At 37.2% G+C, this 26,184-nt stretch overlaps 1 protein-coding gene across 1 annotated transcript in view; it reads left to right on the top strand.

The window, feature by feature from the left end:
- NUP133 (nucleoporin 133) overlaps positions 1-25,613 on the top strand; it is a gene marked incomplete at both ends in the record, with an annotated part of 30,347 nt that extends 4,734 nt beyond the window's left edge. The window contains 21 exons of the mRNA XM_079550313.1: positions 920-1,090; positions 1,476-1,631; positions 1,744-1,814; positions 2,398-2,545; positions 3,726-3,873; positions 4,726-4,883; positions 5,860-5,951; positions 8,202-8,365; positions 9,846-9,940; positions 10,043-10,267; positions 11,127-11,249; positions 11,679-11,778; positions 12,752-12,994; positions 13,999-14,132; positions 15,389-15,547; positions 16,880-17,015; positions 18,335-18,453; positions 19,931-20,011; positions 22,308-22,372; positions 24,354-24,442; positions 25,474-25,613. Of these exons, the coding sequence (XP_079406439.1) occupies positions 920-1,090; positions 1,476-1,631; positions 1,744-1,814; positions 2,398-2,545; positions 3,726-3,873; positions 4,726-4,883; positions 5,860-5,951; positions 8,202-8,365; positions 9,846-9,940; positions 10,043-10,267; positions 11,127-11,249; positions 11,679-11,778; positions 12,752-12,994; positions 13,999-14,132; positions 15,389-15,547; positions 16,880-17,015; positions 18,335-18,453; positions 19,931-20,011; positions 22,308-22,372; positions 24,354-24,442; positions 25,474-25,613 (2,817 nt within the window). The remainder of the gene's footprint in view (positions 1-919; positions 1,091-1,475; positions 1,632-1,743; positions 1,815-2,397; positions 2,546-3,725; positions 3,874-4,725; positions 4,884-5,859; positions 5,952-8,201; positions 8,366-9,845; positions 9,941-10,042; positions 10,268-11,126; positions 11,250-11,678; positions 11,779-12,751; positions 12,995-13,998; positions 14,133-15,388; positions 15,548-16,879; positions 17,016-18,334; positions 18,454-19,930; positions 20,012-22,307; positions 22,373-24,353; positions 24,443-25,473) is intronic.
- Positions 25,614-26,184: the final 571 nt, after the last annotated feature.

Raw genomic sequence — 26,184 nt, 5'->3', positions numbered from 1 at the left:
ATGAAAATTAAGTAAACTTTGCTGTTTTAGTAGCCTCCAGGCTGTGGCTGGTGATGTGGCAAAGCCACTGTTTACGCTGTTTAATTTTTACGGGGCTGTTATTTGAAACAAGTTCATGAAATGAAGTGAATGTCTGTCAGTGGTCAGAGCCCATCTTTCAGTTTAGATTCCTTCAAAGGATATATTGCTAGTACATGTAGAGTACTGGTATGTGATCCAGCATGCAATACGTGGAGACTAGCAGATCACTTCAGAAGCACGCTCCTGATGCAGATTTAATGTAGATGCACCCATTAGTGCACCCACACAAAAAATGCAGTAGCACAGAAGTTCCTGCTTTTAAAATAACATGTATAAGCACCTACAGTGGAATGCATGCTTTGCCTTATGTTCAAGACTTCACATTCTTCTAGTGCAAAGATAATTCTAATTTTCAGTATAAGGTCCACAGTGCTTCATGGGATTTTAGTACTGTGGTTAGACTGAAATGAGTTTCATGGGTATAAATGTGATGCTCTCAGAGCTAAGTAAACGACTTTCTTCCACTATTGACTACCAGTTAAATGTTTAGCTAAGTGCTGATTTGTAGTATTTCTTAGAAACAAAAACAAAGCAAAACAAAAAAAACTAAAAACATTTAACAGCCCCACCTTTTTCTTATATTGCATAGAATATGTTCTGATCTTGTACGACGCTGGCATTGTAATATCTTTTTGCAGTTATGTTTGCTATTGCCCTACTCAGATGTATATAAAAATATATAACATCTCTGTTAATGCTCAAGTAATATGAATGGCTGGTGTCTTGTTCAGTCTTTCTCTTCACAAGGTGACAAAGAATTTTATGACTATATAATTACTTCAGGAATGTGCTTTTAACTTTTTAACGTAATTCCTTTTTTTTTTTTTTTTTTTTAAAGGGAGGAAGCTTTATTTTATCATCTTCCAGAGGCCAACTAGTTCGACTGATTCCTGATAATTCTGGCAAGATTCATCAGCATGCTCTGCCACAAGGTCAGGGCATGTTTTCTGGAATTGGTCGAAAAGTTTCTTCTCTTCTGGGTATATTATCACCTGGAAATGATGCTGTGGTAAGCCTGAAAAAATTCAGATGCTAATCTACTTTAATTTCTGTCTGTGCCTTCTAGTCTCAGTGTTTTGGAGAAGAAAAGCACAAGTTTGCCTATGGGTATATGATGTCAAAGAAGACCTTTAATGATTTTATGTTATATACTTTTTTTTTTTCCAATAAAAAGGCAGACAGGAATCAAGTAAATATGTATGTTGTGTATTGGAGAATTATTATTTATTCTTTAGATCTGAAAAAAAAAGCCCAGCTTTAAAGCACAGTGTTGCCTGCGGAGTTTGCAAAGCCTTTAAGTCTCACCTCTTGTTCCAGTTTCCCAAGGAAGTAATTTTGGTGTGGACTGAGTGATATAGATCATTGTATCTGAGATTTTTCTATTTTAAATGCAGATTTCTAGTGTTCTTTGGGATAAAGAGAGATCAAGCTTTTATGTGCTAACAAATTCAAATTTAAACAAATGGGAGATTGACAGTTCATCAGAACGTTATATTCTCAGCTGGGATATCAACAGAATCCTGAAGGAACACATTTCAGATGCAATTTGGGTAAGAACAAACTTGCTGGGAAGTTTTGTTTTGTTTCCTTAATAAGCAGCCTATTTGTGTATGGTTTTAAGTCAGATACATTGTAGTTTCTTTCTGTTTTGTTTGTTTTTAGGGTTCTGAGAGTAACTATGAAGATATTAAAGGAGGAGTAAATGTACAGTATATGGATTTACAGCAGAATCGGTAAGGAAGTTCACCTGATGTTCATCTGGTAAAGTGAATCTACTGGTTGCATTCTGCTTTCTTATCAAAATCTTTTTCTAATAAACTAAAATTTAATTTTACTTGAGTGCCACTGTTAATAAAATAAGCACATCAGCTAACTAGATAATCATAGCATGAAGCACAAAATTAGCTTTCTAGTATTATGACTCTTTACCTAAGAATAACTTCTTTCATTTTTTAATGTCATTTTTATTAGGTTTTCTTAATACAAAGACAGTGAATAGCAAGTAGAACTTTTATTACAGCAAATGTAGGAAGTTTTCTGTATCTCTTGTATTTGATTTAATTACATAAAATTTCCACAACTGGATTGGTTCAGTTTTGTACTGCAGTTGCATATTTTTATTAAAACAGAATGAAAGAACGAAGAGTTTGCTTTTCTGAAAGAAGTAGTAATTTACTTTTAAAATATTGTATTACTATACAATATGGAAAGTATTTACTTGTAATTGTACTTAAATATCTGTTTTCCAAGTGATAGAGTTCAAGCAAGAGAAATATTTAATTATCACCTCTACTGATGTGATCTCTTGTTGAATAGTGATGGACTGGTGATACTTGCTGCAGCATGGCATCCTGGAGATCATCCATGCCTTGTCTACTATACTCTGATAACCGTAGAAGATAAAGGCTTCCAGATGTCTGATGATGTTGTTGTGGAGGTCACACAGTATAATCCATCTTTTCAGGTATGCAAATGAAAGCTCTAAACTGAGTAGGGAGTTTTGTTTTGTAAAAACAACAAAAAAGAGATCACAGAATCACAAAACTGTAGGAGTTGGAAGGCACCTCTAGAGATCATTGAGTTGAATTCCCCTGCTAAAGGAGGCTCCCTACAGCAGGTTGCACAGCTTGGCATCCAAGTGGGTCTTGAATATCTCCAGAGAAGGAGAATCTGCATCCCCTGTGGACAGCCTGTTCCAGTGCTCTGTCACTCTGACAGTAAAGAAGTTCTTCCTTATGTTAGTGTGTTCCTATTTCTGCCCATTGCCCCATGTTCTATTGTTGCTGACCATCGAAGAGAGTCCACTGCCATCAACTTGACTCCTGTATTTAAGACAAATATAAACAGTACTGAGATCATCTCTCAGCTTTTCCTCATAAGGAGGTACTCCAAGCCCTTAATCATGTTCTGCTCTCCCCTGGTCTCTTTCTAGGAGATGCTTGTCTGAAATGGGGAGCCCAGAACTGGACGCAGTATTCCAGATGTGGTCTCAGCAGGGCAGAGCTGGGAGTCTGTACCTCCCTCAGCCTGCTGGCCACGCTCTTTGTAATGCATCCCAGATACCTTTGGCCTTCTCAGCCACAAGAGCTCACTGCTGGCTAACGGCCAACCTGTTGTCAGTGAGGACACCCAGGAGCTTCTCTGTGGAGGTCATTTCCAGCAGGTCGTCCCCCAACCTATACTGCTGAATGCAGTTGCTTATTCCTCCCCAGGTGCAGGACTCTATGCTTGCCCTTGGGTTCCTCTCTGCCCAACTCTCCAGACTGTCCAGATCCCACTAAATGGCAGCTCAGTCTTCTGATATGACAGTCAGTCCTCCCAGCTTTGTATTGTCAGCAGACTTGCTGAGAGTGGACTCTATCCATTCATCTGGGTCACTGATGAAGATGTGGAATAAAACTGGTGTCAGTGCCAATCCCTGGGGAGCACTGCTAGTTATAGGCCTACAATTTTAAACTTTAGGGCAAATGAAAAGCATCCTTTTGGGTCTGAGGTGTTTTTTTGTTGTTGTTGCTTTATCCCTGTCTTGTTTTAAAAAAAAGAGGAAAATAAATTTAATGCAACTCTAGATCAGCCTTAAAAATGTTAGATGTTTATTTGTTTAAGGTTTTGATTATGATACTGTTCACATGTAACACTTTCAGTCTGAAGAGGAAGTAATGTGCTGCCTGGTGGTCCCAGATTACTTCAGCCACGCTGCTTACCTCTATAAAGAAGATGAGGTGTTTGCTTGTTCCACTGGAACTGGAAGAATTTCATTACCACAGGAGAAAATTTTATTTGGCTTTCAAGGTAGCATGCAGGGGAAAAATGTAATCTTTTGTTGATGGTTTTTTAATTGAATGTGTTTATGCCATTGTATTTCATAAGAGTAGAATCATATTTACATGCCTTTTTATGGCTTTCAAATTGAAGTTTTTTTGTAGGTGTATGGAGAAAACACCAAACTGACACCTGATACCATTATTGATTATTCTGCAGTATTTTAAAAGAAGTAAATCTACGATCCTGATAACTGAATCATAGAATGGCCTGAGTTGAAAAGGACCACAATGCTCATCCAGTTTCAACCCCACTGCTGTGTGCCAACCACCAGACCAGGCTGCCCGGAGCCACATCCAGCCTGGCCTTGCATGCCTCCAGGGATGGGGCACCCACAACCTTTCTGGGCAAAACTAATGCCCTGGGTGTCTTTATTTTGTTTTGGCCTTTTTTTTTTTTTTTTTTTTTTTTTTTTTTCCTTTTTCCCTCCCTCTAATGTTCAGTTTTTCTTGAAATTAGCTTTGTTTTGAAGGTCAGCCTAATGTTCATCATAGGTATTTTTACCAGGTGTCCAGGTACATTGTCCTTGATATTCAGAGGTGTTTTTCAGTCTGAGGCAGAAATTAGGTAGAGTTTGAGCTACCAGAATCTTGATGGGTTTTTTGGGGTGGGTTTTTTTTTTTTTGTTTTGTTTTCACTCAACAGTACACTGAAATGTACATAATTGGTAGCAAACAGTATTCATGGTTTTTGTAAGTCAGGTGCAGTTGTAGGAATTACTATTGGTTCCTAACAAAATTTTATGTATGTTTATGAAACTGTGTCATATTTTCTTCTTACTGTTGCATTTGACATGCCTTTATTCCTTTGTTGCCATTTCAGGAGACAGCATTTTAGGAGCAGGTTCCTATACTAGCCTCCCCATCTTCTTTGCCAAAAGAAGTGGACTTATTACCATCTTATCCAGAGAAAACATTTCTCTGCTTCCTGAAGACCTTGAAGATTCTCTGTCCTCTTCTGTTGCTGGACCAATAAGTGAGGTAATGGTTGAAAAGCAAGAACAGAAGCAAAATGTTTTTTTGGACAGTTTGTATTCTCTCTTGCAGTATTTGTCAGTTTGGGTAAGGTGTTTCTTCTCCCTACCCCTTGATCTGAAGTAGAATTCTCTAAGAAATATGGAATTTTTCTCACAGGTCTATTAGTAGGTGTTACTGGGCCTGATAGAACGCTGAGTTCAAACTTTAGAGACTGGAGATTTTGCTCTTGCTTTTCTGTCGGGATGGTCCCTAAAGCCTCTTCCTTTATGTGTGTAACAGACAGAATTTTCTTACTGCATTCTGAAAAGCTTGGAGTCTGAATTGATAAATGCTGAATATTGTTTCTGCTCTTTTATGCGTTTTTGTTGGAATACAGCCGTACCAAAATGTGTGTGATAGCATTTTTATTGCAATTTTGGCCACTGTGCATTTAGTAAACTCTTAAATACTTCAATTGTTGTCTTTAAAATGTGTGTAGAATTTGTTGTCAAGATGTCTCTGGAGTAGCTGGAAGAGTGGAAAACCTTGCTAAAATAGGAAATAGGAGTGGTGTTGATGGGCTAAGAGTGAGTTTGAATTTTTATTGCAGTTAAATCACCTTTTTAGATGTGTTACTATACAGTAGTATTTTAGTGGAAAACCTTTGTGGTGGTAGCTCAAATGGAACTATATTTTTCTTATTGAGTTAATCTCTGTCTAGATTTGTCTGCACTTTTTGTGAGCAATGGAACTTGTTGTTACCTTGTTAAATTCTATCAAAATGTTAGTTTTGAATGCCTAAAGCATACGTGTACACATATTACATGTACACACACAGAGCTATTTTATTGTAGGTTATCTTTTGGGTTTAAAAAGCACAACTGCTTCCAAGTGGCACTTTTATTTTGAATCTATATTGTTATGAAGAAATACAGTTTTAATTTCATAATGAAACTTGCTATTTGTCTTTCATCTGAAATACTTTCTTTGTGTTGTTAAGAGTCCTGCGTTTGATCCAGCCAGTAGGCTAGAAATTGTAGCTCAGGAAGATAAGACAAAGTTACTGAAAGCTGCTTTTCTACAGTACTGCAGGTAAAAATTGCATTCTATCTTTGAGACTTTTTTTGCTACTCTTGAAGGCACATTGGTACTTAAGTAGGAAATTGTCTTGGTAAAGGCTTACTGTTTTGTGCTCCTTAATTAACAATGGTTTTAGTGACACGTGCACTTAGAATAGCACAGGAGCATCACTTCTCCATTAGCTGAAGATGTATGCTAAGAAGGAACAGACCCTATATACGAAAGATATTGTTTACTGTGTGTAAACCCTGCAGTACTCTGTTAGTGTCAGTGAGAATATTCTCAGCTTTGTTCATTTGTTTTCTCTGTTCTTTCACTGTGACACTTTGTTGTTAAAAGTAAATAGGTTTTCCTATTGTTTCTCACCTTTATTTGCTTATCAGCTTTCAGTAACACTTCAGAACACATTGAACTGATCCTAGTGGTTGATGTCCCTGCATATAGCAGAGGGGTTGGAAGTAGGTGATCATTACGGTCCTTTTCAACTCAGGCCATTCTATCGTGCTATCATTCTATTTCCATGAAATGGAAACAAGGCAGATTTTGTGGAAAGATGGCATCTTTTTTTAAATTGACAAATAGAAGTGAGAAAAAAGTGACATTTTTAGGGTAAAAGTAGAAATGAATACTGTTCTTCAAACTATCTTAAGGAAAGCAAACTTACTGTTGCAACACTTGGAATGCCTCTGAAAGGTTTGCTGATACATGAAGGAGGAAGAGGACAGATGAGAAGATATATGGAGATGCAGGCTTGGATTAATTCTATTTAGAAGGGATTGTTTTCAATATATATTCATTGCTACAAAGCATACAAATGGAAACACTCTTAAGACTAATCTCTGTAAAGAATCTTAAGATTGGGAAAGAAGCAATTTAAGAAGAAGATTGTATAAGGGATTCATTGCATAGAATAAAGAATATCAGAATAAGATGCGAACTTGCACAGAACTTAGGAAACCTCAGTTTTCTGAGAATGTGCAGAAGGGACTGGAAACAGGGTCAGAGGAAAGTTGGGAGTAGTAGGGAGAACTGTGTGAAACAGCATGAAAGTCTAATGTTATATAGTTATATATATGTGGGTTATATGTAGTATAAACCAAAAGAGTTACATTTACAGAACCAGAAGAAATTAATAGTTTGGTTTGCACAACATTTTTAACTAGAAAAAAAAAATGGCATAAAAAACTGAGAAATCTTTGAGAGAATAGCTGTAGCAGTGACCCAGATGGTAAAGCAGTTGATGTAGAGAAAAGTTGTGCAGCTCATGGAAATGTGCAAATCCGCAAGCTGTGCATCGACCACAGTCAACCTTACAGATCTAGTGGTCATTGTATGGATGTTCTGGGGAGAGATAGAGTTGATTCTTGCACTGTACTGGCTGATGACAGTGGTTTGATGGAGGCAATAAAGCAGCACATAAATCCCTTAGAAATATGTGTCCTGTGGAGAGATGAAGATAGAACTTCCTTCCCATAAAAGATGTAACACATTCTTGTTTTACTTTAGTAAACTTCTGTTTGATTTCTGGATGCGATTCTGATTTTTATTTCAAGACACTTGGCTTAGACAAGCATTTGCACAAATTCTGATTAACACTAAAAGCATAAATATTTTCCAGTTAATAGTTTAGAATCACGGTAATCCTTGGTTGACTACAATAATTTTTAATCACAAAATCAAATTGATGCTTTTTGTATACTGAATGTTTCTTACAGTGCTTCAGTACATCGTCTTGCCTTGAAAGCTGAAAGAATGTTTAGATGCTTCTTCCTTATTCTTAATTTACTGACCTGAATAGAAAGAGCTTCTAAAATGTGTAGGAAATATGAATAATGCATTATAGCATTTGTCAGATTTTTGAGAGCTTTTACTGTATTGTCACTCATGGGAGTGATATCTTGTACTCTTACAAGGATTTCACAGCAAGCAGTTGATCTTTGGAGACTTAATTATCAATGACAATCAATAAACAGAGCAAAGGCTGAATCTTTTTCTCTTAGTAAGAATAGGGACAGTAAAAAGTAACTTCATACACTTGCTGATTAAGCTTTTTACTTTTAAAGACTGCAATTTGCTTACATTAAAAGAATCGGAATACCTTTTATTTGTGATTAAAGATAGCCCAAACAGTGTTCAATATTTATAGTCTGAAATACAAAAAGAATATCTCAAAAGGTGCTACAAATCGAGTTGTTCTTGTTCTTATAATCCTATCATATATTTTTTTTATTTCATACATATTGCATTTTTTTTTTATCTCAGGAAAGATATAGTTAATGCTCAAAGCATGGTGCTTGAACTGTTTCCAAGTAACACAGATGTGGATTCTGATGCTGAACTGGATAGGGCAGTGACTCAGATTAGTGTGGATTTAATGGATGATTATCCTGCCTCTGATCCAAGATGGGCTGAATCTGTACCTGAAGGTAAGCTGACTGTTTGGTTGATCTGTGAAAAACTGCTTATGGTACTCTAGGGAAAATCATGATTTAATTTGTGAAGAAAGCATCAATGTTTCATCTACCTCCAGATGTATTTTCAGGCATAAACATGCACCTTATGAGACTGCCAGATTAACTTCCAGTTTACTGTGGTTAGTTCCTCATCTGGTAACAGAAACAGCAAAGAAAATGGGCATTTTGGGGGATGGGACTTTCTGCAAAGAGTGAGTGGTACCACTTCGGTGTTTCCATAATTCCTTGAGTAGATCTAAGTTATTTTCTGCAGATAAGTGTGTTTAAAAAAAAATAAGAGTTTGTTTGCTCATGCTTGACCCTTTGTTAGCATGGCTGTACAACTTGTGATAGATTTGGATCCTGGGTTGGGTAGAGTTAGCTCATCTCTCTGGCACATTGGTATTAATGTCTGCTTTAAAGAGAAAACTATTTTGAATGTTTTTGCTATATGTAAAGGATTAAAATAGACACCTTTTGAGAAAGAAATATCCCTGTTCGTGATTTTTTTTCTCTTGAGCAGTGTTAACTTAAGCTGTCCCCAGGACCTTGAGGCAGCAGTTGCCAGTTTCTAAACAGTCTCACTTGAAAGTGTGTGTACTCAGTACATACAGATGTATGAAATTATCAGGCATCAAATCCTTAGTGTGTTCTGAATCTTAATTTCATCTTTAACTCGGCAATTTATCTGCACTTCTTATTGCCTAAGAGAGAAGGGGAAGTTCACTGCTTCTTGGAAGTAGTCTTACTAATTTTGCTGATAGTAATAGTTCTTTTGAGTTTGGTATCTTAGTTTTTCGGCTTAAAGCATAAATATAAAGTATTTAAATACAAAAAGGATTTTGTCTCTGGAGAATCTGCTGAGGGGAGATACCTGTAGGGGTGTTCATGAGGAAGCTTCCATCATCCTTTCTGACTCCTGGAACAACCTCATTGTTTGGTGGGTGTATTAACCTGCTGTTCAGTTGGAGGTTCATTTGAGGAGGAGGAAAAGTAGTGCTGAGTTAGGCCACTGCTTATGTCATGTGGTGGAACTGTTCAGGCAATGCAGAGGCAAAACTCAACTCTGAGTGCCTGTAACTTTATTTTGTAGTAGTGTAATCTACGGCTTATAAATTCAGCCATGTAAATTCAACTAAGCTACTGTGATAAAAAATATCTTATTAATCTTATTAAAACTTGAGTAAGCTTGTAAGCTATTGTTTGAGCAGCATAACAGATTCAAAAGTGCTTTGGAATAGTGCTGATCTGACATACTTTATTGCTTCTAAAGGCTTTATTTTCAACTATGGTAGAGTTCAAAAGCCCCATTAAAAACAGCAGTATATAAATATGCATGCATGTAGTAGCAGTACAGAAACTTACAGAAATGCATCTGCCTCAGAGGTAAAGAAAAATAGTGATCTTTGACATGAAGATATAAAGCATTGTAAGATTGTTTGTTTTAATCTAGAAGCCAGTGGTTTCAGCAATACATCCCTCATTCTTCTCCATCAGCTGGAGGATAAGACAAAAGCTCATTCCTTCTTCATTGAGTTTCTTCACCAGGTAATATTTTACTGTTCTACTTATGTCAGCAAACACAGAGAATTGTTTTTGGCTGAAAGTAAAATGATTTAAAGCATGGATGGTGTGTTTGTTTTATAAAAGGTTGGCATATTTGAACGACTGGGCAGTTTTCCAGTACGGGGGATGCCGATGGCAACTCGACTGTTGCTCTGTGAGCATGCAGAAAAACTAGCAGCTGCTATTGTTCTCAAGAACTATCACTCCAGGCTGCCTGATCTAGTGAATGCTGCTATACTGATTGCTTTAAACAAAAGGGACTGTGACATTCCACCAAATCTTACTCCTGCAGATATTTTCTTTCGAGAGGTAAGAACAGCAGAATGCATAGAATTCTTTCATTTCTAAATGGTATTGCATGTAGTGGATGCTGGAATGCATTAATGTACACTTTGATGTATTTCCTTTCAAAAATTAATTCTACACAATTTCCCTTCAAATAGTAATGGCTTGGCAGTGTGTTTTCCTCACTTTACTACATGTACTTTTTATGTCTGTACAAATGAACACGAGTACTTACAAATCTTGTGTAGAGAAATCAAGTTTGCTATGTTTTACATAGAAGAAGCGGTATTACAGCTTCTCAGAAAATACATGCTAATTTATTATTCTTATGGGGTGAACTGATGGATATGAAGCTGTGCAAACAGGGGTGAAAGCTAGAATGACTTTTATCAAATATGTTTTTCATAATTTTTTGTCCTCTCTAAAGCAAATGTATCTAATCTCAGTTCTCAGTTTAAGCTGCATTTAATTCATGTAGCCAGTCCTTTAATTCTTCCTCTTTGAAAATAATTAAAAGAATTACACAGAGCGCTTGAGGTTTTTTTGAAATATGTAACTGTATATTTTTCCCCAGAAGGGGGCATTAGTTGCTAATGGGGGAAAACAAATATAATAGAAAATTAGAAAGACTAATTTTGATTGTTTAAAAGTAGAATTTTTTTTCTGTCTGGTTTAAGGCTGGCAGTGAGGCAATTTATCTGTTCTAGCTGTTGTTTCAAATGTAAGTTAGTGATTTCATTATCCATGGGAGTAGTTCGTATTTTTGGATATTGATCTGGATTCTACTAATAATTTTTCTAGTCCACTTTTGTCATTTGGCTTGTAGGTGTGAGCTGGGGATGCATGTGTTGGTGCTCACTGCAATTTTTCTTTATATTATAAGGTGTCCCAGATCGATTCCATCTTTGGATGCTTACTAGAAGAGGAGGAACAAGTTTTGAAAGAGATGCATATTGAATCAATTGAGTGGGCCCAAGTAGTTGTCAATGTGAACAACATCATTAAGGTATAGAACTGCACCAACTGCAATGTCCATGGGAAGGGCAAATATTAATGAGTGCTCAGTTTGTTGTGTACATCAGTACGTCAGAGCTTCTGGTGTGTGAAGTAAATACATTTTTCATATGCCTAAATATATTAGAAGAATAGAAGAGATGGTCTCCTGCAAAATTAGGGACGTTCCTATTCTCCTTAACCACTGCTAGAAAGAGTTTGAGAAGCTGCAGTGTTGAAAAAAGTACCTGTATTTGTAGCAAAGAGTGAAGAGTTTGCGTTGAGACCTGAGGCTTCTTGCTCAGACAGTATGTTCTCTTCTGTGTAACTGAGAAGGAAGGCACTATTAAAATAACACTTCAGAACTATAAAAGACAGTATTTTTTATAATCTGTGTTACACAGGTAGATTTTAAGATATGTATTTGCTTATCTTTTAACAGGATATGCTACAAGCTGCCTGTCAGTATCGTCAATCTAGAGCATCCTTATATAAAACAGGAGAGCTTCCAGAAAGAGAGCCTGAATACATTCCATGGACAGGTGAGAAACTACTAATACTAGTTCAGTAATTATTTCAAATAAAAAGGACTTCTACTGTGTTCTGGAAAACATGAATTCCAATCTGAGTGTTAAACTTATTGTTGAAAGCTTCTCAAGGATGGTCAGTAAGAGTGGGAGAAGTGAGAGGTTTTGATCAGTGAGTGGAGAAATGAACACTTATTCTGTCCAGGATTTTTGGTAATCCTTTAAAACTTGCATTGCAATGCAACTGCAATGTTTAGGAGACAAAGTTAATATATGCTTTTAACTGCTGTGTGCTGGTTCTAGTTGATGGTGCTATGGGATATATGATGTTCAAGTAATTCATGGGATCTGGAGCTGTTTCAGAGGGGACCAGTGGTTCTCCATGTGCTTGAAAGAGTCTTGTCAGAAGAAATGCTTCCAGAAGCAAGAACTTCTGGGTTGGTGTTTGGGTTTTCTTTTGGCCTTTACATATAAAACACTTGTTTAGCACTTCTAAAATCAAAATATTTTGAAAAGCACAATCTCTGTAAGCTGTTCTGGTGTTTTATGATTACACTCATAGATTTAAAGTGGGTTAGCAGAAGCTTTTTATATTTTTTGCATATTCTCTTCTTTCATCAGAGATCATGCTAGTTCTTCTCAGAGCAGCTGATCCTGATAGCTGACAGCATAGAGTTGTGTGGTTGGGGGTGGCTGTGTTTTTGCTTATTGGTTGTTTACTCCATTTTGGCCACATTTAATATTTAAAGGAAAATGGGAGCATGTAGTTGGTGTGATTTTTTTTTTTTTTTTTTTTTTTTTTTTTTCTCTGATAGTGTTTGAAACCTAAAGTGCTTGAGGTGCTTACTAGCCCTTTCTTCCTTTTCCTTTTTTTTTTTTTTTTTTTTTTTTCTTTCTTAATTTTACTTGGCAGTGCTGTTGTTATACTTCAGCTTGGATTCCTTTGCAAGTGAGGTGGTTTTAACATCTACTGTGTTGTTTTCCCAAGCATCCAGCAGCCTACGTGCAGCAATAACACGTCAGCATGGAATCATTCTGAAGGTGGTGTATCCTCAGGTGGACAGCAGCCTCCGTAGCATTGTGGCTGAACAGGTGGTGGCACTGCTTGACTGCCTTCTAGATGGATACGTTTCTCAGCTGAAGTCTGTGGACAGACCTGCTGATCAAGAGAGATACAGCAATCTGGAAATGGAATACGTGCAGAAGAGATCAGAGCTCTTGTCTCCTCTCCGTAAGTACTGATAGTTTTCCTTTAATGCAAGGTTTAAATGTTCAGTGAGAAAGTGATGCAAACCTAATAGACTAAATGGCATTCGTGTGTGAATTCTTTGTGTTGTATTTCAGTATATTAGTTACTGGTTTTTATGATTTAATAGAATATTTGTAAAATGGGAACAGCTTAGTGTTCTTTCTAAGATTGCCTTCATACCCATACCTCTAATAAGTTTGTTTAGCATTTATCAGAGTAAAAGTTGAATCTTGATTAGTCAAACTTGTTTGATGTATCAGATAGCCGCATCTTTGATGAATAATTGATAGCAGTGCCCCCTTGCTGAGTGGAAATAACCTTAAGCAAATTCACTGTATTGAATTGATAAACTTCTATTTTCTTTAGATTTATAGTAAGCGATGCAGTATGGATAGAATAACCTAGCAATCACTGACTTTTAACATTCCTTAGCTTCAGGAAAAGTCTCTTAAACTGTCAGTCTTGGTTTTACTGACGTTCATGGGCTCTGTTAGCTTACAGGTACATCTCATATCATCATGTTTAATCTGTAGTTTGCCTTGCAAATAAAAGCATTCTGTGAACTTACATATTTAATAAAACCCAAATGAAAGAGTTTAAACAACATATTTTGAATACAGGTGCCATGATCCAGTTGTTCTGTTATCAGAAACTTTTGCTGTCTGTTTTCTCACTTCATGTAATTAGATACTAATAAAAATATTAAATCATAGATGATTTCCATCCTTCCCCTAAAGAACTGCAAATAGCAGATATGAACTTTCAGAGAAAATAGTGTATACAGGCCTGTTTATACAACTTCCCTTCTTCCCTCTAGTGCTGGGGGGCAGAGATGGTGTGTATACAGACCTGTATACATGCGTAGGGTGTGTATGGAGTATCTCCTTGACTTGAACGCCTGAAATTTGTTTTCATTTCACTCAGACTTCTTCTGTCAGGTAAAGATGAAGGTATCTGATGTAACTTTTCTCTTCCTGGTTACTTAGTTTCCCTGGGACAGTATCAGATGGCAGCTGCTTTAGCAGAGAAGTATTGTGACTTTGATATCCTGGTGCAAATGTGTGAGCAGACAGACAACCAGGCCAGACTGCAGCGTTACATGAGTCAGTTTGCAGATCAGGTATCTCTGTTCTTCTTTTTTTTTTCTTTACCTCAACCTCTTTTAAATAATGCTTTATAATAACTTTGCACCTGAAGTCTTGCACATTTTTTTCCTTTTAACCTATATATGTTTATGTATATGCATACCCCTATACCCCTATACCCCTATACCCCTATACCCCTATACCCCTATACCCCTATACCCCTATACCCCTATACCCCTATACCCCTATACCCCTATACCCCTATACCCCTATACCCCTATACCCCTATACCCCTATACCCCTATACCCCTATACCCCTATACCCCTATACCCCTATACCCCTATACCCCTATACCCCTATATTTACACAAGCACACAGAATGTCATGTGGAAAACTGGAGCCAACATTTATCTTGCAAGACTTAATGGCAGAATTTTCCCAGAGCTTGCAAAGAAAATATCGACAGAAATATGTTCTCTTCAGTTAGCTGTCTTAAATACTAATTTTGGTGGTGTGGAATTTTTTTGTTTACTTGTTTTTCGTTTTGTTTTGAAAGTAATGCTTTCTGAAGAGAACTTACCGTGCTGAACATAGAAGGGAATAGATCAAGTCTAAAATGTAGAACATCAGATTAATGGTTTATTTAAACTTTTTGAAATTGTTAATGCTCTTGAAACAGCATTAGAACGTTAAATTTTGAAACAGCATTCAAGATTACTCTCAGAAGACTAAGTTAAATCTCAAACTTAAATCCTGATCAGTTATTTAACGCTAAAGTTTATGAGGATAAAATAGTCTGGGGGAGTTTTTTGTTAGTTTTAAAAATAAGGCTTTGTCAGTGACAAGGGGAAAGGTTCCAGGGTTCCAGGTTCAGATGGAGGTAGGAGGGTATGTTTCAAGAACAGTGGCAGAAGTGAGCGTCCAAGTCTGAAAGGAAGCATCAAGCAGAGAGTTCTGAGTGTAGGAAAGGGGCAGTTGCAGAAATAAGGCTGGAACTACTGGTGAGGTGGTGGCTGTTCGCATTCTTCTGGGTTAACAAAGAATTGACATTTGACTTTTCCTTCTCATCCACTGAACAATGAATCCTGAGGTATAAGTAGTTGATGAGCTCTTTTTAAGACTGTATTTCTAACAGGACTCAGCTCTTCTTCATCAACCGTATTTTTTTTTTTCAGTTTTGTTAATCAAGTTAACCCATGTTTTTCCAGCGGTAGCTTACAAAGTATTTAGCTAAATAAGACATAAGATGCTTAAAAGCAACTTTTAATATGTGTTTGTTTTCCTATTCAGAATTTTTCAGATTTTCTGTTTCGCTGGTACTTAGAAAAAGGAAAACGAGGGAAGCTGTTATCTCAGCCTATTGCTCAGCATGGACAGCTGGCCAGTTTCTTGCAAGCACATGAGCACCTGAGCTGGTTACATGAAATCAATAGTCAGGATTTGCAGAAGGTAGGCTTTTTTAATACAAACAAACTCAAGTATCATGTTTTAAAACTTATAACCACTGAGCCAGAAGTTCATGATCAAAAGAACAGTGCCTCACTGTGAATGAGGGGATAAAGGGATAAAGGCACAGATCATTAATGAAGTACCAGAAGAACCCTTCTAGGCACCATCTGGTATGTCACATGAGCTTCGTTATGGAATAGAAATCAAGGCTGCTTTTCACTCCTTGTTGATGACAAAATATTAGACATAGATATGATCACCAATCTGGTCACAGTGAGTTCACAGTGGATATCAGTAAAATTCTCAAGATTATCCAGCAAGAGAAGAACAGCAATTTATATTTCAAAACCAATTAATTGAAAACAGAGAAATTCGGAGGTATCACAAATTTTAAAAAAATAAATAAAATTTAAAAAAGGAAAAAAATAAGTATTAACTACTTCAGTCATTATTATATTATTCATATTTGTACTATATTGGTAATTTGAAAGCAATTTATTATTAAAGTCGATCTCCATGTGGATAGATTAATGTTTAAAAATAAAACTTGATCTTTGTTGCCTTCTAGGCTGCCCAGTTTTTTCCTACTTCTGGCAACAGTTTGTGTGCCCATTTATTAATACAAAGTGGATGGAAACCTTTCTGATGCCGTATTTATAGGTTGAGAATACCATGCAACCCTTTAAAAAAAAAAGGGGGGGGGAGGGTGGGAATATGAGAGTTTTGTATGGATGAAGATGATGCACTTGATGACTTGTTGGGAATCTAATATTCCACTGAGACTTTGTTTATAGAAGAACATTGTGAAGAGGGAAGCAAGGATTCTAGAACAGAAGTAATTCAGGCTGTTCTCAGAAATTCTGTACCTTTGTCAGACATACAAGTAAATTCTTGTCTGTTTGGTTACTACAATGGTTAGAAACCAGTTACACTTACAACCAAATTTCTGAATCAATAAGTAAATAACCTGCATGCAGAATGTTCCTTCAAAGCAGAACATAAAGAAATAAAAGCCTGGCTTTTATGGAGAAACCTTAAATAGAGTCCTAGAGATACAATATGTAAAGTTGCAGCTTGTCCTTTAATTCTAAGATTATTCTCCATTATTAAAGGAAAGTATTCTGGGAGTGTAATAGGAATAGAGATCTATCTCTTCCTATACTGTGTAATGCAGGATTTTAGTTTGCAACTTATAAGTCTTAAGAAATACATGTGACAGTATTACAAATGTTAAATAGTGGTGAGACTGCAGTTCAGATGAAGTTCTGCTGACTTGTTAGCCTTCTGATGTTAACTTCTGAAACTGATATACAGCATAATTACTTATTTTAGGCTCACAGAACACTGCAAACTTTAGCAAACATGGAGACCAAATATTTTGCAAAGAAGAAAACTCTTCTTGGCTTGAGTAAATTAGCTGCACTGGCATCTGATTTCTCAGAAGACATACTGCAGGAAAAGATAGAAGGTAAGAAACAAATACAGACTAATGCGAAGAACAGATTAACAGAGTTATTGAATTAGAATCACACTGTATTTGTGAATAGTTTGTTTTCTTAGATGAGGGCTTTAGCTTGTATGTGGTAAGGATAAATGGTCTGATGACTTTGCTCATTTTGCTGAGAACAAGGAAGAGAGCATGAGGCAGTAACCTCAGTATTCAGCTTTACCTGTGAGTTGCCAAGTAGAAGAGTTCCCCTGCTCTGCCTTTCCCATCACACTTAAATGCTCTATTCTGCTGTCGTTTGTACAGCACACACTTCTGTGAGTTTGTGAAAAAGCATTCTCTGCACTGATAGTTAAATTATTACTGGCCACCAGGGGGAGGCTCTAAAATATCACTGAAGCTTTCACAAGCTTGCTTGTATTTATCTGTGTATCTATCCGTGTGTGTTACATACAGTACTTGAATGAGAACTTGCTGAAAAAGTCTTAGAGTAGCAGATAGCTAAGTAGGTGTCACAAATTATTTTCAGGATATAATAATAACTTGTCCTGTATTTTTTTTATGTAATTATTAAACATTGCATGTAACTTGTGTGAATGCAATTTCAAAATGTATGCTAATACTGATGTGAACAATCTCATCATTTAAGAGGAAAACCTTAAAAATAAGGAAAGCAAAACTTTATTTTGAGAGTATCTGATTATCACAATTCAGTGTGGGCTCTCTTGGGTTACCCATTTCTGTGTGTCAGAGGACATAGATTTTAAAACTTCTACTGCTTGTGTATAGATTTCACCTTTGCAAGGAAGGAGTAATTATTTCTGCCATACTCTGCTCATCTCCTTAAACAGATAAAATACTCTGGAATTATTTTCTCATTTCTACAATGCAGTGGAACAGCAGGGGATGGCATTTGCTTGGTGTGGGTAGAGTTACTCTGTTTTGATTCTGCCTCAGCCCAGTAGGCTTCTAACTCTGAAGCAGGTGTTGCTGGAAAACAAAGCAATTCTCAAAGGAGTAGGTTCATGGCACAGGTGGCTCCAAGAAATGATAGCTAACTTGCTTTCCTACCCAGTGCCATAGCATCTCTCCATTCCTATTGATTAGTTCTGTTGGTTTTAGAAAAAAAGAAAGGTATTGGTCTGCTTTACACTGGGAACATGAGGGGAAAGTAACGGCTAGCTAGCTTGCCAGGGCAGTGCTACTGCAATAGAAGTATTTCTGTGCTTAAATAACTCAGATTAGCGTCCATATAAAATATTTCATAATAGACATGCTGTGCCATAAGATGTATTGCATTTTAGTAATATGAAGCATTTATTTCCTTCAATGACTGCTAGAAATATCAGAACAGGAACGCTTTCTTCTACATCAGGAGACACTTCCTGAGCAGTTACTGGTAGACAAACAACTGAACCTCAATGATATGCCAGTGCTGTCTGCAACTCAGCTCATTGATGTAAGTATTTCATGTTTTTCTCATTATACCATTAAAAGTTCCAGTGTATATTCTATTTCTGGTGTTATAAAATAAATGAGATCACAGATGTTTTTATCTCTTTTATGACTTACTCACCACCTAAAGAACTGGCATAAATTTATCTGAATTTGCTTCCACCAACAACAAATACAAAAACACTTTATTTTTTTAGTATGGGATTTCTTTGTTGGATATGTACTTGTGGGTGCTACAAGAAGAAGAAGCAAATAAAATCAGTGTCAGAAGCTGTTGTCTCATTTTCAAGTGCCTATGCAATTTTTACCTTCTGTCACATCCTTGGTAGGCAGAGCTTGGAAAACAGAAGGAACAAAGAATTCCAATTCCATGAAGAAAGATGCTACAATCTAGAAAAAGAAAGGGCAGGAAGGGCCTTTTGGTCACTTGTTGCAAAGAGCACTTTCTGTCTTTCTATCTTTAAAATCAAACAACACCAATAAAAAAGAAATGTTCATTCTAGTTCCGGGATCACTACAGCTGATTGCTCTTCCAACTCATTTCTGGTGGTAGCCTGGAACCAATAACCTTGCTGTTTCTGCCCCATTGGCAACGTATTTTTATCATCCAGTGATGCACACAAAACATATGTGATTAAGTAGCGACAACGTGTTGTAAAACAAAATATGCCTTGTCTGGGTTTCAGTTTAGCAGCTCATTACTCTTCTGTAATCCCGTGGAAAATCAGAAACTAGTAGCGCAGCTGTTAAACTTCTCCCATTTGGTGTGTGTGTGTTTGTTTCAGAACAGTGCTAGTTGCCTGTGGATTCTGGAGTCGTTACCTCTGTCTTTAATTGAGACTTTCTGTGGGACTGGGGAAGAATGGGAAGTGTCACAGTTGACAAGAGCTGGCGTCATGCCGGTTTTCCTTCTGAATTCTCTGTTGTCTAACCACGGTTCTTTCATTCTCACTTTGCAAGTAACAAGAAGCTTGGAAAATGTAAACAAAAGGTGCATTAATGATAGTTTTGCTTTCAAGTACTTGTTTAGATCTTTGCTTATAAGGGGAAAAAATGAAATGTGAATGGCAAAATTACCCGTTTTTAAAAGGTGGAAGGGCTGTACATGTACTTATGTACTGCTTTACGCTTTAATTGTTAAAGTAATCCTTTGAGTTCACTTTATTTGTGGAGCTGAGCTCTAGCTGCAGTAGTCCAGGAATGTTACTGCCTTAAATGGCATTTAAATTTGAAACCTAGCAGCTTTCTATCCAGTGTCATTTGTCCACAGACCATTGTCATGTAGGTGGAATGCCACCCTAAAACCTTAAGTATATTCCTTACTATAAAAATACTTGCAATTGAATCGAGGCATGTTTTCATGAGAAGGTCATGTAAGTGGAAAATACATGGTGGTCTTCCCACAATGAGTTGTTTGTACTATCAGTTACATTAGTTCGCAGGCTAAAAATAATTCTGTGCATTCATCTTTCACATCATAGATGTACATTTGTGATGAGAACAGAAGGGCCAATGAGTATGACTTCAAGAAAGCACTTGATCTACTGGAATATATTGATGAGGTAGGAAAAGTTTTTGAAGAATTTCTAATCCAGAAATGTGTTTTGACCGTTTAAGCTAGGCTGTTGCATCTGTAGTTAGTTAAGAGCATACTGGCTTAGCATATAGTAGTTAAAAATAGTCCCTAATGTGTTTTTTGTTTTGCTTTTTAAGTCGCTGAAGATTTAATGCCAAATGTGGTTTAGATCATTGAAGAAAAATGACACTCCTCTCATCTTCAGTTCCCATTTATAGTCTACTTTCTTTTTTAGAGCCTTGCTTCCCCACAGGCTTTCTGCAAACAGGACCAAGATTTGTTTTCAGTTGTTCTGTTCTTGCCTCTCCACTATTGGCAGTTTCCTCTGATTAGCATGAGATAATGTGGGATGAAGAGTTGCCAACTTTCTTGCACAGCCATAGCATTAAACTACTGATTTACTTTTTTAAGCTTGGAGTGCTCACTGCAACTCACTGTATGATCCAATAAATTGTCAGGAGTAACTTTAAAGTAAGCATGGGTAAATCAACATCTGAGAAACATCAAACCTGAATTAAAAACTGCCTTCACTAAAAACTGAAAGCTGTATTATTTCAGTGAATTATTCCAGAGTTCTCCAATAGATGGCTTGGAAGGTAGTTCTTAGTAACTGAAAATGAGAGCTTTTCTCAGGTTATTTCAATTCTTGCATAATTTTCTGTTTCTACATAAAAGAAATCCAAATTAAAATCTTCAGTAGTGCTTTATAAAACCATTGTGATGTGTTTTGTTCAGTAAACTTGATTTGATTATGTGGAGCAAGAGTGATAATCCCTTCTACTAGGATAAGAGCATGCTTATTACAGAATGGCCAGGGTTGGAAGGGACCTCAAGGATCATGAATCTCCAACCCACCCTGCCACATGCAGGGCCACCAACGTCCCCATTTAATACTAGACCAGGCTGCTCAGGGCCCCATCCAACCTGGCCTTGAACACCTCCAGGGACGGGGCATCCACAACCTCTCTGGGCAGCCTGTTCCAGCACCTCACCACTCTCTCTGTAAAGAACTTCCCCCTGACATCCAACCTCAATCTTCCCTCTCTCAACTTAAAACCATTTCCCCTTGTCCTGCAGTTATCTACCCTTTCAAAGAGTTGATTCCCCTCCTTGTTTGTAGGCTCCCTTTAGGTACTGAAAGGCTGCACTGAGGTCACCCCACAGCCTTCTTTTCTCCAGGCTGAACAAGCCCAGCTCCCTCAGCCTGTCTTCGTAGGGAGGTGCTCCACTCTCCTGATAATCTCTTTGGCTCTCCTCTGGACCCTCTCCAACAGCTCCCTGTCTGTCTTGTACTGGGGGCTCCAGACCTGAACACAGTACTGCAGATGGGGCCTCACAGAGCAGAGTAGAGAGGGACAGTCACCTCCCTGTCCCTGCTGGCCACCCCTCTTCTGATGGAGCCCATTTGCCTTCTGAGCTGCAGGGGCACGCTGCTGGCTCATGTTAAGTTTTTCATCTGTCAGGACCACCAGGTCCTTCTCTGCAGGGCTGCTCTCAAGGACTGCTCCCTACAGTCTGTATGAATGCCTGGGATTCCTCCAACCCAAGAGCAAAACCTTGCACTTCGCTGTGTTGAACCTCATTACGTTCACTCAGGCCCACCTTTCAAGCCTGTTGAGGTCCCTCTGAATGGCATCCCTTTCTTCCACCATCATCAGCGAACTTGCTGAGGGTGCACTTGATTCCGTCATTGATAAAGATGTTAAAGAGCACGATAAAAAGTAAATAAATTATCTTAAGTACCTTATAAAGGTATTTAAGATTTAGTTTAGGAAGCAATATAGAAGGTAGCAATATAGAAGGTAGCTCATCTTTTCTGAAGACTGGTGATATCTCAAGAAATGCACAACCTTTGAACAGAGAGATTGCTCCCCTAGCTGCTAATCCTTAAATCTCTGCTGGATCACTATATCAGGAATTTATAACACTGTGTTCTAACATAAATGCTACTACATGTCAGCTTGCTCAGTCTTGAGTTCAGTCACCGTTTAGCATGTTAAAGTTGCTTGGAATATGGTGTTCTACAAATTGGCAGGTGTTTGTGTGCTTTAAATTATACTCTTTTTGAAACTGAGACAGTCCGTCTTTTGGGGATGTAGAAAGTCCGAATTGTATCTTCAAATGGAAATGAAGTCTTCAGTGGTTCAACAATACCATTGGCTCGTTTGTTTAAAGAGTGTTCAGATCTTAATCGATGTAACCTGTGTCATAATAGTGATTTTTATTTTTTAAATAACAAATTTTTAAAAATTACCTGTCTTTTCTCCTTATGTGATGTGTAGGAAGAGGAGGTGGATGTAAATGATCTTAAACTTAAAATTCTCTGCATGGCTCTCCGAAGAGATGGGTAAGTGCAGCAGGAATAAAAATCAGCAACAGTACCTGTGGTGGAGCTATTCCAGAATTAAACAATAGGGCGCTGTTATTCTTCAGCTCATCAAAAAGATTGAATTTCATAGCATGAGGTTTGTAAAGTATGAATGATGTGTGTGAAACTCCCATAAAAGAATAATCTGTAATACCTCATTATCTTTGCTCACTGGCAACCTGCTGTTCATTTTCAACACCAGAGGAAGAGCAGTGTAGCCATGCAGCTTATATTCTTAAACACTTTGCTAAGGTAAAAACAGTGATCAATGCTGAAACTTTTTTCCATTTGAAGCATCTCAAGATGAAGCTTTTTAAGAGCAGTAAGCGCAGTGATTGTTTCTGTAAACTTCTCCTTCATTTGTTTTTGACCATAGAACCACTTCAACGTGTTAATGGCTTTTTTTATATAAAGGTGAACTCTTGACTGTAAGAGATCAAAACCCTAGATACTGCTTAGAAGAGCCACTATTATGGGTCTTCAATGCTGAATACAGGCTGAATCCAATTGGTCAGAAGAGTCTTTTCATCAAGCAGTGCTACTGTTGAGTAACTGAGATGACATTGTTTCCTTTCTTACTAATCTCCAGAAGTTACCCAGCTTTACCAACTCATGCCCATGTTCTAAAAAGACCTTAGAGAGGAAGGAGGCAGTGTACATTCTAAATGCACCGTGCCATTTGTGATGAAAAAGTTTTGGATTCACGTTTGTGCACAGGGTAGATTCCAAAGGGCAGTGATCTGCAGAAAATAAATTCCTAGCTGCATGACTTACTGGCACATATGACACAAATATATGCAGAAAAAGCTTCACGCTATTGTAATTGTTTTCTTCCTTTTCTATTAATTGAAAGATGGAAGAATCTAGAACTCCAAAATGGCACCAGTCTAGAAATAGATTTGCATCCTGCCTACCCTGGGCCAAAAGCAGTTTTGTACACAATATTTGGACCATTCAAATTATATGCAGCGTTGACAAGATTTTGCCCCGTTCACTAGCAAACCATGTATAATTAGAAAACACTTTGTCCTTAATTGTGTTTTGAAAACTTGATCTCCCGGCTGATTTTCCAGTCCAGCAAGGCTCACAAAGGCTTACAAAGAGGTCAGTTGTAACAGAGGTAGTGTTAGTTTTCTTCAGCGCGTGGAATAAAATATTTGGCATATTACAGTTACCTACCTGTTTTCTACTACCACAACCACAAATGGTGGTTAGTTTCTTGGATAGAATAGAGAGCCTTGCTGAACATGCTCCTGACATTCTGGTAGGGCTTTCATTGTCCCTCCTTTGTACAGAGGGGAGGAAAGCCATCACCAAGCCTTTCATGTTCCCTCCTTCCTTTCCTTAGTCTCTTCCCAGTGGAGTTAACCATGAAGGTCCCCAAGTTTTGGAGTTAAACTGATGTTCAGGATAAAACTATGACTTCACTGAGGATGTGACAGTAGGAGCTTTTTCAAGTCAGGTTCAGATCTGAAAGTATCTTAAAATAACATTTCTCTTAGAAAAATCAGTTTTTTTTTATCACAGACGAGTCTTGCATTCATAAGTCTTTCACATTTAACAACTAGAGAAACTCAGCTTGTATTTTTGTGCGTGATGTTAGAAGCCTGCAGTTTGTACTGTACAGTTTTTCCTCCCTTTTTTCTAATTAAAAAAAAAAAAAAAAAAAAAATGCCAAATTGCTGCTCTTGCTGTATCTTACCTAAAGATAAATCCCTGCTTTGATCTCAACTGTTAGTTATTGAGAGTGGGTAATTCTTGTCTTGATGCACACTCTTGGAATAATATAATAATGGTTAAGGAAGCCTCTTGCTCTGAGCTGTAACCACAAACACAGTGCTTGTGTGTGAACATGTATTGTCACCTTTGATCATTTATCAGATTTCCTGTGAATTTTTCTTGTTCTCATGTAATTTGCATTGCTGCAGTTCTCTTTGCAAATTGTTCTTTGACTTTGCAGCTGGTCCAGTTCAGAAGGTAAAGATGATCCAATAGAAGCATCTAAAGATAGTATATTTGTGAAAATACTGCAAAAGCTATTGAAAGAAGGTAAGTTGAACGTAAATGTGAACTTGAAGTGCAGTTCATTCTAAAAACTGCTTAAAGCTAGTATGTAGCAGCTAATACATACTTAGAGTAACTAGTGTGTATTTAGAATAATAAAAACCTCCATATGCATTCTACTAGATAATTACAATTGTATGGGAATTAATTCTTTCTATGAATGTCAAGAAGATGAAAGAGATGAGCTGATTTCTTAGTTACAGTCTCAGCACCTTCAAATTATTGGCTCAGTTGGGTGCCTGTCGGATTTTAATGCTTTCTTGCTGCACAGCAAAGCATGTCTGCTGCAAATAAATGCATCTCTTCTGTAAGAAGGATTGTTAGTATTTAATCATCTGTCACCCTGAAGAGCACAAACTAAAACTCAAATATTTTACGTTTTGTTTTCCCCCCCAACATGCAAAATCAGAGTGGACGCCACCACCACTCTCTCAAAGCTAAAACTGACTGTGGGAAGCTGTGGTCATTGAAGTTACAGTTTTTAATAGATTATGCCTTGGGAGGACGGGGAATAAGGAGCTTAAAGTGTAAAATAAAATAAAACAAAAATTATTACTGCTTCATATGAACACTTTCCAGAGTTAAAACGGCACTACATGAGAAATATGAAAAATAAATTCTTCAGAACAGGTCTGGCTTTGTGTGCTTAGCCTGTCACTTTCCTTTTTGTAAGATTTTCACAGTGCAGACTGAAGCATTGCAACTGATAATACCAGTGTTGGTTATGTGACTGATATCTCCTTTGTAAAGTGCAATGTTAATACTTAGGTTTCATATGAAATGTTTTAGGTTTAATAATAAATTCAGCGTGGACAGCATCGGGAAGCTCTCTTTAGGCAGGAAGTATATTAGACTTAGTTTTATAGGATGCTTATGTTTTACTGCATTTTTTAATATAGATAATAGAGTTATAATTAGATTGTCTGAATTGCAAGAAAATGCAGAAATGCATTAAAATGCTAATACTAATGCAAAGTACTGTTATCAGTTCTGTAATGAAAGGTTTTGTATTGTAGGAGTTCAGTTAAGTGAATATTTACCGGACGTGAAGGACTTTCTGCAAGCAAACGAACTTGGCTCCTTGAGATATAACGCTTACTTTGAATTTGTGTTAAAAGCAAACTATGAACTCTATGTTCACGGACAAACAGAATGATTGTCATTTTTTAAAAATACTTTTTTTCTAAAGTACTGTTGAATTCATGTATACTTTTTTTTTTTTTTACAGTCTGTTTGGTTTTTGTTTTAGTATTATTTTTTTTTTTGCTAAAGCTTTGTAATAAAGTCTATAAAGAGTAATATACTTGGTCACTGTCTTAGTTTCAGCTGGGTGGAATTGTTTTTTTCATAGTGTCTGGTTTGCTCATGTACCCAAGAGTAGTGCCATTGTAGAACATCACGATAATCAGCAGGTGGAGCGGGCTGCTAGGATTGAAGTGACTCAAGTAGATTTGGACTGGCAAAATGAGGGTGAATGATTTCTAGCTCAGTGGGCCCATGACACCTCAGGCCATCAAGGAAGAGATGCAACTTATAGATTGAGGGGTAAGCTTGAATATGGGCACTATTGCATGGTTATCTGTGAGTGTGCAACACACACTGCAATTAAGCAGTGGATAAAACCTTTCTGGTATGGAGAATTACAGCTGAAATATAATTACTTGCCAGAGCATCCCATATTTATATCGTATTCCCACAAACTCACTAGGGCAAACACCATGTACTTA

This window comes from Tetrao urogallus, assembly GCF_951394365.1.
Source record: "Tetrao urogallus genome assembly, chromosome: 2".
Lineage (NCBI taxonomy): Eukaryota > Metazoa > Chordata > Aves > Galliformes > Phasianidae > Tetrao > Tetrao urogallus.
The sequence above is the reverse complement of the archived record's forward strand: the minus strand, read 5'-3'. Positions and strand labels throughout refer to the sequence as shown.